General features: G+C 42.6%; 2 protein-coding genes and 1 non-coding gene across 3 annotated transcripts; 2 read left to right on the top strand and 1 right to left on the bottom strand.

Moving 5' to 3' along the window:
• Positions 1-48: 48 nt before the first annotated feature.
• Positions 49-8503, bottom strand: LOC119734289 (negative elongation factor B-like). Its single transcript, XM_038207707.1, has 6 exons — positions 8348-8503; positions 5457-6377; positions 4728-4830; positions 3653-3748; positions 2818-3309; positions 49-2236 (listed from the first exon to the last, which is right to left on the bottom strand). The coding sequence occupies exons 2-6, from the start codon at positions 6344-6346 to the stop codon at positions 2105-2107; spliced, it is 1713 nt and encodes a 570-aa protein (XP_038063635.1). The 5' UTR covers positions 6347-6377; positions 8348-8503; the 3' UTR covers positions 49-2104.
• Positions 8504-9212: 709 nt separating this feature from the next.
• Positions 9213-9285, top strand: Trnam-cau. The gene has a single exon. It is a non-coding gene; the product is annotated as a tRNA-Met (tRNA).
• A 454-nt stretch (positions 9286-9739) lies between these two features.
• Positions 9740-12949, top strand: LOC119734474 (UDP-D-xylose:L-fucose alpha-1,3-D-xylosyltransferase 3-like). The gene is made up of 2 exons (XM_038208000.1): positions 9740-10240; positions 11400-12949. The coding sequence occupies exons 1-2, from the start codon at positions 10069-10071 to the stop codon at positions 12197-12199; spliced, it is 972 nt and encodes a 323-aa protein (XP_038063928.1). The 5' UTR covers positions 9740-10068; the 3' UTR covers positions 12200-12949.
• The last annotated feature ends 1700 nt before the right edge of the window (positions 12950-14649 follow it).

The raw sequence follows: 14649 nt of genomic DNA on the forward strand, positions 1-14649 counted from the left end.
GTCCTGACAGTAAGTCTTATTACAAATAACCCAATCAACTCGGCAAACTTTTTCTTGTCTACTTTTCCACATTTTATTAAATAATGGAATGCGACCATTGTTCATATTACAGCTTGGCTGTATCACAAAGAGGCCTTCATATGTAAGTATTTTCTTGGAAAATACACAGAAAAAGTACAAGACAAACTCTGAAGTCTGTTATTCTTTTTGCTGGGAACCTCCAAAATTCTTTTACTGGGAACCCCCAAAATTCTTTGAATTGTTTTGCAGTTTTTACGAGCTTGGTCACATATTTGGTCCAACGTAATTAAGAAAAAAAGAAAGTAAAGAACAAAATGCAAGTGTAACACTCAAAACCTTCAAAATGGGGTATTATTGGCTACTGGCTTCCATGAGAACCCCCCCCTCCCGAATTGACTAATCCAATAGGCCCCGCCCACGTGGGCAACAATACATGAGCCTCTCCAATGCCACACATGTTCCGGTTACGTGCTTCATAAATGTAGGTACATGTACGTGCATGCATGTCAGATATATCAACATTAATCATTGTTGTAATTGGTCCACTGCAGACATTGGGCAGGGCTTATTAAGAGGCATACATGTAGGTTCATTTGCATTTATCCCAAAAGTAACCTATGAAATTGTTATCAAAAAGCTTACTTGGATTAAAGCAGCACTTACACTATTCACCCCGTGAAATTATTTTGTCTGGCTGGCTGTCATTTAGACAATAATCAAGAAATGTAGGTGATTTCCAACGATTAGTCAATTGACTGATTTTTGGAAATCTAGACAAAAAAGTGTATTGCGATCAAAAGATTGTGCAGGTTTTTTTCCACAGTTTTCTCGAAAAGCGTACATGTACTTTCTACTGAGTTGAAACTTCAACAGGTTTGAACATTCTTCTTTGGATTTTGAGTGGTGTTATCATGGAAACATACAAAATGCATGAAAAGCAAATGATCCTATAATATGCCTTTAATGGATCGCTCAATTACCTGACCTTTTGAGTGGTATGCTACACTTGGATAATGAGTGAAGCACTCTTTCAAAACGTCAACAATTGGTTTTCTTCAAGAACATCATGCCCCAAAAAAGATTTGCATGGTGTAATCTATCTACCTCAACCCTTTGTTACAAATAGGCCACATTTTTAAGTGAATAAGGCTGTTGTAACACCACTGCTTGTGGGGTACCAACCCTATAAAATTTGTTTGAGACATGTTAACAATTTTTAATTGTGAATTGTGGTAACTTTTAAATGTATACATGAACTGATGAACATGTATGCCAATAACCTAGGATTTTCATCTTTACACACTCCCACCATGGTATTACAACAGCGCCCTCACTAGCTCAAGAATGAGGCCTAGTTTTAGCTTAAATTTCCCACTGAACAGAATGTGTTTGCGCTGTACAAATACATATCGTAAGCTCAATTTTTTGGACAAAATAACCTCAAATGTGGCCAGTGGTGTACATTGTATGTATGTACATGTACATATCTTTATTTATTTACATATTTCTGTACAGTTTGGACCAGTTTTACCACATACGCTACTCAAGGACTCATACCATCCTTGAAAATGCTGATTTCAACGACATTTATTGTAATGCTCAACTACATACTCCACTGGTGTCTATCAACAAATCCTGGTGACATCGCTCTGAAACGTATGCAATGTTTTCATAATTCCCACATACTAAACGAGTGCATACATTTTGGAGAACAAAATGGACTTGAAGTATCGGTGTGGCTCCAGATTTTGTTGTGCCAACAATTTACTTGTAACATACGCATAAAATAATGAATCAAAGTAACCACGCATAGGTTAACACCATTAAATGAAGGTCAACATGCCCGTGTAAACCCTTTATTGTGTAATGGTTAAAATAAAAGAAGCAAATTTTGGCTCAAGCGGGCTGCCGTTTCTCTGCAAGCAAAAATAAATAGTTAAAATGCTGGCACTGTGGTACTGAAGCAAAACAGTTTTCTTTTTGTCCCCAAATTAAAAAAACGACAAAATGACTGAAATCTTGGAGATTCCCAATGGTCCTTGGATCAAGGTGTTCGTGTAGCCGAGGGGCGGGGCTTGAGTTGTCAGAGGGGTGCTGGTGTGGGCACGCTCATTAGCGGCGAGTCCAGAGGTTCGGGGATCACAGCTGGGCTTGGAGCATGCGCTTCAATCTTCTTCAACACACTGCCGTACAAGTCGCGTACTTCTTGACCATGCTGTAGAGAACAAGAAGTAAAAGTGATTTTTGGTTGTCGTCTTTTTCAGCAACTTTAGCCACGGGCACAAAAAATCTAGTGGAATAAGCCTCTCTACTAATGACGTCACACTTTGTTTACGTGTGTAAACAAAGTGGTGCTCAGTGGACCGTGGGCCCCCACTGGCTCCATAAGAAAGTGCACATGTAAACAAAGTGTGACGTCATAAGTACACAGGCTTATTAAAACCTATCCAACAATAACACAAGTCAGCAGCCATCTAACTATGCATACCTAGGGTTTCCCTTGAAAAATGAGAAGTTTTCCACACCGAAAACAAAGGTGCACCACTCTAAAGACTATAATGTGGCACATGGAAATTAAGAATCATTTTAACTCCCCCCAACCTTGCAAAAGCTTCCCTCTAACATTATCATTGTCTAAAGCATTAATTTTAAATTTCACCCACCATGAATGGAAATTCAAGCGAAGTAGTGAGACAACTCCAATTCTGGATCCCTAACTTAATTTGGACACACAGTACTTAACAAGCTTTACTCTAATTGATGAATAGTCTTTTAAGACTCCTCCACAGAACCTACCTCTGTCTTTGGTTCCAATTTGTCCATCAACTTCAAAATTCTCTGCGAGGGCATTTTGTGGAAGACGTACTCCAGAAGTCGCAGTGAGTGTCTTAAGACATTCTCCTGCACGCTGGACGCCAGAAGAAAATCGTCAAAGATGAGGTTGCAAAATGTCTCGGAGGCAAAATCCTCCCCCATAAGAGCCAGCTGGGAGGAGAAGGGATGCAGGAAGATGTCCTCGTAAGACATATTGCTCTCCGTCTTGATAATCTTGGGCAGGATGCGGGACAGAGCCTCCTTGTTCCTCTGTCTGGTGATGTATAAGATGTAGTACAGCAGCAAGGTGGCTGCGATGCGGTCCTTGCGGGAGGACTTGAGGAGCTGGTTCGGCACGTCTTTGAGTTTCGGATCATCCTCGGTCTCGTGGATACGTCGGTTGATCTGGCGGGTGTAGTCATCGGCAAGGAGGGACACGAGACTTGGGAGGAATCTCACAACAAGGTCGTTTTCCTAAAGGCAGTTAAAAGATGAAATTCATCAGGAAATTAATTCAACTACCCATTTGAAATGAGAGCGGCCTCAGGACTTTCAAAATGTTCCCAGCTTTTCAATATAGCGATTGGTTTCGGTATCTGCTGTTATATCGCATCTGAACCTGCCACCTGACCCATGCAAGCTCGATGGTCGAGTGGTAAGATTATCTGCCCTAGTAAGCAGGAGGTCTTTGGTTCGAGTCCCACCCGAGCAACCTTGCCTGCTTTTTCTTGCAGGCCTTTGGAATAAAGTGAGTATTCAGTGTTTTTGAAATTACATTGGTGAAGGGCAAAACACAATATTGAAGACTCCGGCTTACCATTTTAGGTTCCCGAAAGACTTGCTTGTCAATCATGTCCCAGGCACCAAGTCCCAACGCAAGCATCCTCAGAAGCAATAACAAGACGGCACTCTCCTGTTGAACAAAGTAGCAAAAATTATAATACATGGTGTAGTGTGTAAACGTATTTTGTAAATAAAATAACTCTCTGCATTATCAAATATGTCCATACACAGAAAACAAGTAACACCAAGGAGTCATGTTGTGCATTGGGTCGGGTCGACCTGGCCAAACCGACCCGAAACATTATAGATGTAAACCGAATTTGAATTGAAACCGATCTGAACTCCTTAAATCTGAGTGACCCAACCCAACCCGACACACAAATTCAAGCAAAAACCAACCCGAACCGACCCGAAACCAAACCGACCCGAAAAAAAAACCCTGCATATCTGGCTTGGGCTACTGTGTCCGCTTTTTGTGTCGAACTAATAATCGCGTACCGTGAAAATAGTCGTCTCACAGAGTGAGTACGACTCGTAACTTTGGCTGGGCCTACATGTTATAGACAGCGCGTGATTGACCGCAAACCATGTGCACATTCTTGAGGTGGGTTGACATTGGTAGTACCGGCACAGTAACTATGCAGTAATATTGCACAGGCTAAATTTTCAAACTGTTTCGGGTTTTTTTTTTGGTTTTCAAAAGACAGCTTAACCGACCCTGCCCGGCCCGACCCAAATATCACAAAAGCAAAACTGAAACCGACCCAACCCAACTGAAATGATGGACACACCGACCCGACCCGACCTGAAGTCAGTTTCGAGATACATGTACATTTATACTTTAGTGTGTATCTTTTATCCAGGCTAATTCCAGTTAATGGCATTTGAAATCAAGACTTGTGCTTGTTAGAAGTTGTACAGCCAAATAGAAATAAAAAAGATTATAAAAGTGTAAAAGTTTTTTATGTCTAGTGTATTTATGAATATTCAGTAGCTGCGCATGGTGTCCAGAGTATTGCTCGACGTGTTCGTGGTCTGACAGTTTTGGCAGAAACTTACCCAGTGTGTTTGTCTTTCAAGTACGTACCATATTAGAAGTAGCATCTTACCCTTGGCAGTTTCTCAGTGTTCAGGAGATGTTGTAAGACCTTGATACTGCTACTGGCAATGGTGTGTATGGAGAACGGGTCGCAGAGAATCATCGAAAGGTCACTGAAAAATGATAGGAAAATGCCATAAAAATTGCCATTAAATTAATACTAAACCAGTTCATGTCTGACGACGTGTACATGTTCATGTATGTAAACACGCAAAGGTTTTGCGGTATTCGGAATGGATGAAAGATATACACGCAATGAGCGAGGCTGGTGTCATAGGAAAATCCGACTCCTATGAAAATCGGACTCTTTTTCCCTATTATTGGTTAATCCCTTGCACGTGACAGGTCACTCTCCCATATATGATCTTAAAACTAGCATATTATTGTACTTAGGCATGTGCAATACTACCAATGAGTCCATATTTCATGGAGTCCGATATTCAAGCCACACCGGAACTATCTGTTAGCGACCCGCTCGCAATAAGCAAGGCTGGAAATATCAGGGTGTGCTACCCGCAGATGACGGCCTGAACCCATCTGGCATCGAGGTTTGAGACAAACAATCCTGCCCCTGGGTCCGGTTGATGTCAAAATATTCCCGGCGGGAACTGGCTCAAAAAAGTCTGTGCAGTTGAGGTTTTAAGTTTTATTACAAAGGTGCTTTTGAAATTGTGAATGGTCCATTCTTAATTGTTTGTTTAAAAATAAAAAATTGAGAACTTTAGAACACAATATTCACCCAAGAACTTGTTCCTGTCCTCTCCTGACTCCGTCAAGAAATCCCTGGAGTTCTCGGGCTCGCTTCTCATCGACGAACTTCTCCCGGATGCAGGCATCCAAACACCAGGTGAACTTATGGCACGGATCCTCCGTACAAATCTCATGGACTTCCATGTCGTGCAGAACCATAAGCAGCTCGGCCCGCAGGGTGCAGTAGTGAACTGTCCTCGTACGCAGAAACAACGTCCTCAGAAACTGCAGTACCATGTCGTAGAGTCGGATGCTCTTGCCGACCATGTTTGCTAGTTTCTGGACCACTTCGCCCTGGCGACGCGTTTTGGGCGTCACCGAGAAGAACATGTGTGAGTTGATCGTCTCGCTACCAAACAAGATCGCTTCCTTGCTCTTGATGTAATCTGTCAGCAACGGAGACACTTCATCGCCAAACAGCGATGGATTCTGCTCCCAGATCTGGCGTTTGACTTCAGTTGACGCCGCTTTGTAGAGTTCTCGGTCGTCAACAACGACGGTCAGATACTTTGCAGGGACTCTAGGGAGCAGCTTCATGATCTCCATGACAACCGGCTGCACAGATTTCACTCTGATGAGAGGGAAACACTTGGACAGTAACTCCTCAATGGTCTTGTAGGATTTCTTGTTGCCGATCTCGGACAGCTGCCGGCACTTCTCAATGAGTTGCTGTCGGAGTTCTTCCATGATGGATCGGTGGAATTCATAACGGCGGATGCTGTGGAGGTCCAGCAGGGGCAGGGCTGGTTGGAGGGTGGGCAGGAGGATCCCATTCTCCGCTTGGAAGTCTTCGATGGCTTGCTGGGGATCTGTGCAATTAGTGAGGGCCTCCCGCAGATGATCTGGCCCAGCGATGCCAATCTCTTCAAATCCTGACATTCTCGGAGTAATACAAACCTCAAGAGGTACCCTGTATGAAAATTGAGAAACGTATTCTGTTTCTAGAGAGTTAATGAAGTCATAGATATTATAAACAATATAGGCCTAGGCCTGCACAAGTACTGTCCAATCACAACAAGTTCGTGAATCATTCACGAAGCAAAGGATCGACTTAAAGGGACACTAGGTCCTGGAAAAGCCCAATTGGGCTACAAAACGCGCTTTGAACGAGATGATGTTAATCGGAAACAACATTCAAAAGTAGGATATAAACATCCACACAACTATCCTTTCAAAACTGGGCGTTTTTGAGTTATTCTTGTATTATGCGTGCGAGAACGAATTTCGGGGTCCACTTTTGCGACCCCATTAATTTGAGCTGTTTGGCTGCTGCTTGTGATTTCATTTGCAAAGTGTTCGCCTTTTGCGGACGTTGAAGAAACCACTTTTTTTTGGCTTTGGTGATTGGTCAGTGCTGCTCCCAAGATACACAACGTGTATATCGAACACTGAGAACGACACAAAAAACATATTCGTACTCCATCTTGTCCGAGCAGGATTTTTTCGTCTTTTCTCAGGAACGGTAAGACATTAGGTTGGTTTCCTTTCAACCAGATGTTTGAAATAAGCTAAGTAAACAATCCAAAACATAACATTTTCGGGGATTTCAGGACATAGTGCCCCTTTAAAACAGAATCAAACTGATCAAAATATGCAATAAATTATGATTTCAGCAGCTGTGTTGAGGCCGAATCCCACGGCCTCCAGTATTTACAGACCGCTGGCCACAACATACGCTGGCTAGGGCCTAGGCTACCTCCATGGCTAAACATGTCAAATTCCCAACATGCCCAATGATGAGCATTGGACACATGTTGGAGCTGGAGTTTCGTAAGCTAAAACTTTTACCCAAACAGTGCTGATTCCCTGAATCCTCTAATTTATCCATACGATTTTGCATACCTCCTACATGCCTTAGGGAGTTAGGCATGTTAGGGTTAATCTGAGACTGAAAAACATTTCCAATTTTGTTAAAAAATATTTTGAAAAGGCAATGTATGCAACTCTCCATGCCCATGGACTGGAAAAACATATTGCAACCTGATGCCACTTCAGCAGTTGTGTGCAAAGTCGATGGTAGCCCCATAAATGTGGCCTATTTACTGGACTGCCTCCGTAAACATAGGCCACACGTCCACATGTACAAAAATCGTGTCGACTTTGCCAAATTTTGATTTTCACATTTAGGCTTAGTTTGTAGGATTTTTTTGCTTTAGAAGCATACTCACCCACTTTATAGGCTAGTCAGAAAGTGCTGCCTTTTTCAGATGTCTAATTTTTGTGAAATTTCATGTTGAAATTTTGATACGCAAACGTGTAAAAATGAATCTGGAAATTTCACGAAAAGTATACATCTGAAAAAGGCAGCACCTTCTGATTAGCCTATAAAGAGGGTGAGTATGCTTCTAAAGCAAAAAAAAACCTACAAACTAAGCCTTAATGTGAAAATCAAAATTTGGCAAAGTCGACACGATTTTTGTACATGTGGATGTGTGGCCTATGTTTACGGAGGCAGTCCAGTAAATAGGCCACATTTATGGGGCTAAGTCGATGGGGGATCCGGCCGGCCGAGAGTCAATAACATTTTTTAGTATTTCGTAACAAAATTTGAAATGTTTCTCAGTGAGTATGTGAGTCCCAGATTCATGTCGTAACAGCATTTTTGCAATGAATGACCTTCATTGAGATTATAGTGGCGTCAGATTGTAACAGTTTGTCCGAGGCCCTCACCAAGCGCCAGGGAATGAGGGATGGTACACAAGACTGACAAGTGTCGGTAATACACGTTTTTACATTATGATGTACATGTACTCTATGCATCGCTGATTCGCTGTAGGCCTACATGTACATGTCCACGTTGACAAACGACGCACAGTGCTGCACATCAAGTCGCACTGTATTTAACTAATTATATTGTAACTCATGACAGATTTGACATACCAAAACCCTCCTGATATCCTTGGGGACCAGTCAGTAATGTTGTAGAGCCGTTTGAGCTCCCTGACCGGAGTAGATTTTGATTTTTCCCGCAGCAGTCAATTAAGCGTCGTTTCACTTCGAAGATGGCCGCCATGGGCCAAATTATTTGCGCATGCGTGCTAATACCAAACCCGACTTTTTGCTTTCCACATTGGTTCTCGCGAGATACATGCATAGTACGCGTACATCTTCGTGCGGACACGTTGTCTGTATAGTGGGCACCAGTTAAAATTATGAGAAAAATAGTTGGTTTAAATATCTTTTTAAATCACATTTTGAATAAGGGATCGCATGTGGTAAACCCTGTGTGAAACCACATGGACATGGAAGTTGGGGTGTGTAATTTATTCAAGAATTGATTTAGTTTGTTTAATAAAAAGTAATCCATATTTTTATTTGGGGGGGGGGGGGGGGGGGTTGGGGGTGGGATGGGGGTGTGGGAGTTGGTGGGGGAGGGGGTGGAGGGTAGGCCTAATGTGTTCTTATTCCTCCATGGCCTATGTGACGCAAAGGCTGACTGTTGCTCCATATGATTATAATTTATTTCTTCTTTATTTCTCATTGTTTCAACTTTGACTTTCGATGGAAAAACATACTGTGCCATGTCGTTTTCACTTTGCCTTAGGCCTCCAAGGATTAAGTATTCTGTCTTCTGTGATCCAACCCCAGCTCAGGCGTATATACGGTGTTTAGTGAATCATAGAACAATAATGAATTGACTTATGATCTTTATCTTGATTTGGAATCAACTGGGCACTAGCAGTAAATGGTTCGTGGTCTGATCAGCTTATATTAAGTTGAACAGAAACACAATGTTAAAGCAACTGCCTCGTTGGCGCAGTCGGCAGCGCGTCAGTCTCATAATCTGAAGGTCGTGAGTTCGAGCCTCACACGGGGCAATGATTTTTGGTTAATTTAAAAAAAACATGCACAGATAGTTTATCGTTGCAATGGTAATGATTTCGTAACCCTAAAATGTCTTCACCCGCTTTATAAATTATTAACATTAACGCTTTGGACCAATAATGCTGCCGTTTTGTGAACGATAAGATAAAGTCAATGTTATATAAAATGTCAAAATCGAGGCAGGCGACCTCTCAGCTTTTTGATGTACTCCTTTGGTTTCGTACTGGAATTGTTGTAAAGGATCGACACTGGAAGAAAAAAAAACACCCGGAAAAGATATGAAATGTATATTACCCGGATTTTACCATGATACCCCCTCTTTTGTGAGTGCCCGTTTTCGGGGCGGCCTGTACCCCTCCGTAAGCTATACCGTGACCCCTTTGCTGCACTCCCTTTTGTCCCTTTTTTCCCCTTTTGTCAAGTCGCATAATGGATCTTTTCATTGAAAATCGAATTCTGCTTCGCTGATCAGGGCCAATCCTCCACTGCAGTGAGCCATTTTGTTTGTGTGCTTATCAGCTCATTATCGATGTACATTTACACCCTGTGAGATTCTCAGCCGGTGCAGCAACTTCTAATCTTCTAAGGCTGCTTTCTGTTTTATCCAAGCTACCTCCGCGAAGTGCTTGGTATCAGTGGTTGTTTCTAATTCTATGAGAATTCAAGATGTAGGACACCAAACGTCACGATTTTCAAACTTTACTCTCGACATATGTTTTTGTTTTCATTTCTGTGGACTTCTCTCAACTTGATCTGTTGGTACCCCCATCGCGACCATGCATTCCCGGCTCGTTATAGCCTTCGGTTCCTTTAAGAAGGCATCCTTATACCCCTTCTTGTTGGGCACCATGGCGCTACAGATCGTCGTCTGCGTGGTTCTCATCCCTGCCCTGTTTCTATATGGTGATCCGATGTGTGGAACCAGGCGAGGTTTGATGAGAGAAAGAGGTAGGAACGCCTTCCTTATAGGTGCATGTGCTGAGATGCCTGGTGGGTATCTCGGTAATATTCATTAGTTCCCATGGTTGTTGGTCACTTCGCCCCATTTCCACTTTGCCCCATGTCACTTCGCCCCTAACCTGCTGTAGTCTCTGAGTCAATTGTGTAGTTAGCACTCAATTGGAAGAAAAGAAGAACCACTTCTCCCCATTGCCACTTTGCCCCCTCGCCACTTCGCCCCATTGCAGTCGCCCCGTCGCCACTTTGCCCCATCCCCAATTCGCCAAAGTGACGTCGGGCAAAGTGACATGGGGCGAAGTGGAAACGGGGCGAAGTGACTGTAAAGCGTTCCCATGCGTACTTTTTATGTTGTGTTTTTTTGTGTGTTGCATTTTTATTAGTAAAATGTCATTACAATTAATGGGCATTAAATGTTATTACTTCCAAAATCATCACCATAAGCATCTTGAGAATCATCATCCTCTTAAAATCTTCATCATCAGTGTCTATTTTAGAACCACCATCACTTTTGCATCTTCAATACTTCGGAGTAGGACTATTGTTACCCGTGTTTCCAATTTCTGGGTCCACCTTGTCCTTAATTTTCCTGGTCAACCTAAAAACAATAATCCTATCCAACACTTCAAAAAACCTCTTGCGTACACCTTTCTTATTCCCTCCCACTTTGTCTCCAAAGTATTCACCACCACCACCTCTTTGGCACCCACCCAAGGGCGGATCCGGGAGGGGGCAATGGGGGCCATGCCCCCCCCCCCCAAAAAAGCCAAAACCAATGTTTTGTTTTTAAATGACGTCGCAATAAAGGCAAGCACTGCGTACACCACCATCTTTTCCTCAAATATAATTGGTTAAAGTGGTCAGAAATTGCCTCAGATCGCACCACAGAGCATCTAGAGTCCAACATTTTTTCGGGACCCTTAAGCGGGACCCGAACCCCTCGCCGTAATTGTTTTGACCCACTTATTGGGGGACCATTTTTTTGCCTCCCCCCCCCCCAAAAAAAATGTGTACTGGATCCGCCCTTGCCCCCACCCCACCCCGGCCCCACCCCACCCCCGCCACATGTCATTACGTCTTTTCCCTTCTCTTTGCCTTGCTGATCTCATACTTATTTTCTCATACTTTCGCATTTCTATTTTGTCTTCAGGTAGGAGCTATGCTGCGCTCCGCAATCCACCCGTTTCCCTGGTCAAGAACAAATCTAGAGATGTTGGGCCAAAGACGACCAAGAATCACATGTCTCACATTCCACGACCTTTCACCATCCTTACAACAACCAATCGTGGTTTTCTGGATTTCACTGTCAACTGGATTCTAAGCGTTCGACGATTGGGTCTGGACTACAACATCACCATCATTGCTGAGGACCCAGATGCCTATCGATACCTCACACGAAACCTGACATTCGACGATCGAAATCTCAGAATCGAACAAACCGAATACGGTTTCTCCCATCCCGCGCCGCAGAAGTTCCGCCACTCTGGGTATCGACGCCTCGTCAACAAGCGGCCCCAGTATTTGGTCGACAAACTGGAAGAAGGATTCGATACTCTGGTGGTCGATGTCGATTCCTTTTGGTTCCGAGACCCTCTCGATCTCATCGTACCGAATTACTCGAAATACGACGTGTGGCTCGCGCAGGGACACGACGGTAAAGATGGCCATAAGTTGCCCTGCCCCTGCTTAATGTACTTCAAATCGAACATCGTCTCTTTTAGTGTTGTTCGACACTGGATTAGTCGACTCCTGAAGGACAAAGGGATGGAAAGTGACCAACAGTCTTTGAATAATGTTCTCAAGACGAGGCGTGGACAGCGGGCGAGGATAGGCTGGCTTGACAAGGCAAATTTCCCAACAGGAGACGAGTACAAAGAGAGAAGAGAAACCAACGAAAGTACTGAAGATGTTTTCATCTACCACGCCAATCATATGGGGATTACACAATGAAGAAGCAGATAATGAAGACGTATGGACTGTGGAGGGTTTTTGGTTGATCAAGTTGAGTCGGAAAACTGAGTCGGTAACGCTCAGTGCGCAAGTCCCCCCTCAGCGGTTGCAAAGAGAAAGTTGGGGGAAACCACTGAGAGGGTCATTAACACATACCTTATGCGCCCGCGCCGTGGGTATCTCAGAGGATGTTTTTCATGATCTTTAATTTGGTAACAATGGAGGCACAAAGGGGGCCAGGGGAACCTCAAGATGTGATGACAATGGCTGATTATTGGGTCATGGTGGTAGTGTTGTTGAGATACATGTATTTATAAACAAAAAATATAAAGGGAAAATATAAAGGATGGAGAGTGGCAAAAAGAAGGGTGGTGATAGAATATGGTTTGATTGACAAGGAAGGTTAAGGACAAAGTTTGCAGAAACTGGAATGGAGGATACAGGTAAAAACAAGAGAAGGGCAATACTCCAAAGAACAGGCACATTCTATCAATTTACAATCGGACGGCACACGAAACATTTCTTGGTGAAGTGGGTCCACTTGTCTGTTTCTTAATCCTTTTCTCCCATCTTTTGCCCACTTCAATATTTATTTTAAGCTTCACGAATCATATATTTTGGAAGGCCGAGATGGGAAGTGTATCGAGACGCCAGTAGTAGTGTCATGGTCTAGCGGTTAAGAGCACCGGACTCATGCTCTGGTGTTTCAGAGGCAACAGTGGCATGGGTTCAAGCCCGGGCCCGGACACTTGTGCCCTTAAGCAAGGCACTTAACCATTATTGCTTCGTCCTTCGGATGGGATGTTAAGCCGTAGGTCCCGTGTGTTGTATAAGGCCTAACGCACGTAAAAGTACCCAGTAACACTTATCGCTAAGAGAAGGGGTTTGCCCCGGTGTTTCTGGCCTCCTAGTTATACTCCCTTGTGGAAGTCCTTAGGAGAAGAACCAACCAAGTACCAAGTAGTCACTCCCATTGATGGGGGTTGACTTTGGTCTAGTTTTTCAAAAGTTAGCGCTACTTCTTCACCCAATCTAGATGCTTTTAAATGTCATTCTAGTCAACCCAGAAATGTGTTATTTTTCATTCTACATTAGCGCACCCGCGATGTACATGTTCACTTGTTATCGTTCGGCAAGACCCTAATCCCTCATTCCAAGACACAGTTATTTCTTAAACACTCCATTCTCACGCAAGTTGCTTTGCTACTTAATTTAATGAAGTCTTTCAGTAAATGTGTAATTTCAAAAGTTGAAATAAAGTTAGAGATAACCTGAATCAGTGAAAGAATTACGGTAAGATACGAGTCTACATTGATTTATAGAAATCATTGCACAGTGTCTTAAGATTAATTTTGTAGAGTAAAATCCGATCTCTTCTGGGGCCTTAAGAGCAAAAAATAGATTAGCTTGACACCAAATGTTTTGTTGAAGTATAGCAAGTCCGTAATCGTCAAAGTAAGCGACTGTATCACAGCTGATTTTGTAATCGTATCTTAAACTTGCTAAAAATCACAAATCAACAGGTTCATTACAAAAAGGTCTACCTGCTGGTAACTATTCGGGCCGAAGTTTGTTATAACGCTGAAACTTTACCAACAGATATGCGTACTTTATGACGGTCAACTTAAACCAAAATTAATTGTAATACTTGCAGCTAGGGCTCTGCCATTTTCCTCCTCTTGTGCATTGGACAAAATGCTTATGAATAACCTTATGTAAAACCGCAGTTGCAGGGGGTCGTCAAACTAGCTTTTGCTATATATACGTGATTATAGTTTCTTAAATATTATTGGTTCGAACAGTCTTCAAACTTAAGTGATTCCACAGAGTAATTACAACTTGTCTTATTTTGAAAGATATACAAGAACAATAAAACAAGAATAAAGTAATTAAAAAGCCGTTTGTCTTCGTGGAGAAATTGCAGTTTTGTTTTTAACGCTTTTTCCAAAAGTCTTCGTAGCAGTTTCACGCTTGCTTTTTTTTGGACTGGAGTCTCTAGATCCACCTTCAAGAAGATGGCTGACAAAATGGTTCTCCTGATATAATTATGAGCAACAACCCGAAAGAAGAAGCAGTTTCATGTTATTTGAGGAATATTGTTTAAAAAAAAAGACACAAAATGGAGGTGCCTGGTCGAACCAGAAAGCAACGCCCCTCCTTCTTATTCTGCCATTATACGTTTACGTCATGCGTTACTCAGAAACTTGTCCGGTTTTGGGGGGTTTTTTTGGCCGTTGGTTTTCTTTTAAAATCCACCATCTTGGTCAGTATTGTTTGAAGATTGTTTGAATCAAATATTGATTGAGTATCAGAAACAATGTGTGATATACACGTAAGACAACCGGCTTCAAAAAAAAATAATCCCCAAAATACCACAATTAAAAATCAAATGGAAAAAATAAGCAAAATTACTTATAAGACGAAAGAATACATCATGTCAAGATAACGAC

The sequence above is a fragment of the Patiria miniata genome, unplaced genomic scaffold (assembly GCF_015706575.1).
Source record: "Patiria miniata isolate m_02_andy unplaced genomic scaffold, ASM1570657v1 HiC_scaffold_27, whole genome shotgun sequence".
In the NCBI taxonomy this organism is placed as follows: domain Eukaryota; kingdom Metazoa; phylum Echinodermata; class Asteroidea; order Valvatida; family Asterinidae; genus Patiria; species Patiria miniata.

Excerpts from the sequence above, each read along its gene's own strand:
- LOC119734474 (XM_038208000.1), top strand. The coding sequence starts at position 10,069 with ATGCATTCCCGGCTCGTTATAGCCTTCGGTTCCTTTAAGAAGGCATCC. Across the intron at positions 10,241-11,399 it reads AGGTTTGATGAGAGAAAGAG|GTAGGAGCTATGCTGCGCTC; the intron begins GTAGGAACGCCT and ends TTTTGTCTTCAG.
- LOC119734289 (XM_038207707.1), bottom strand. The coding sequence starts at position 6,346 with ATGTCAGGATTTGAAGAGATTGGCATCGCTGGGCCAGATCATCTGCGG. Across the intron at positions 3,749-4,727 it reads ACACTGAGAAACTGCCAAGG|GAGAGTGCCGTCTTGTTATT; the intron begins GTAAGATGCTAC and ends TTTGTTCAACAG. Across the intron at positions 3,310-3,652 it reads TCTTTCGGGAACCTAAAATG|GAAAACGACCTTGTTGTGAG; the intron begins GTAAGCCGGAGT and ends AACTGCCTTTAG.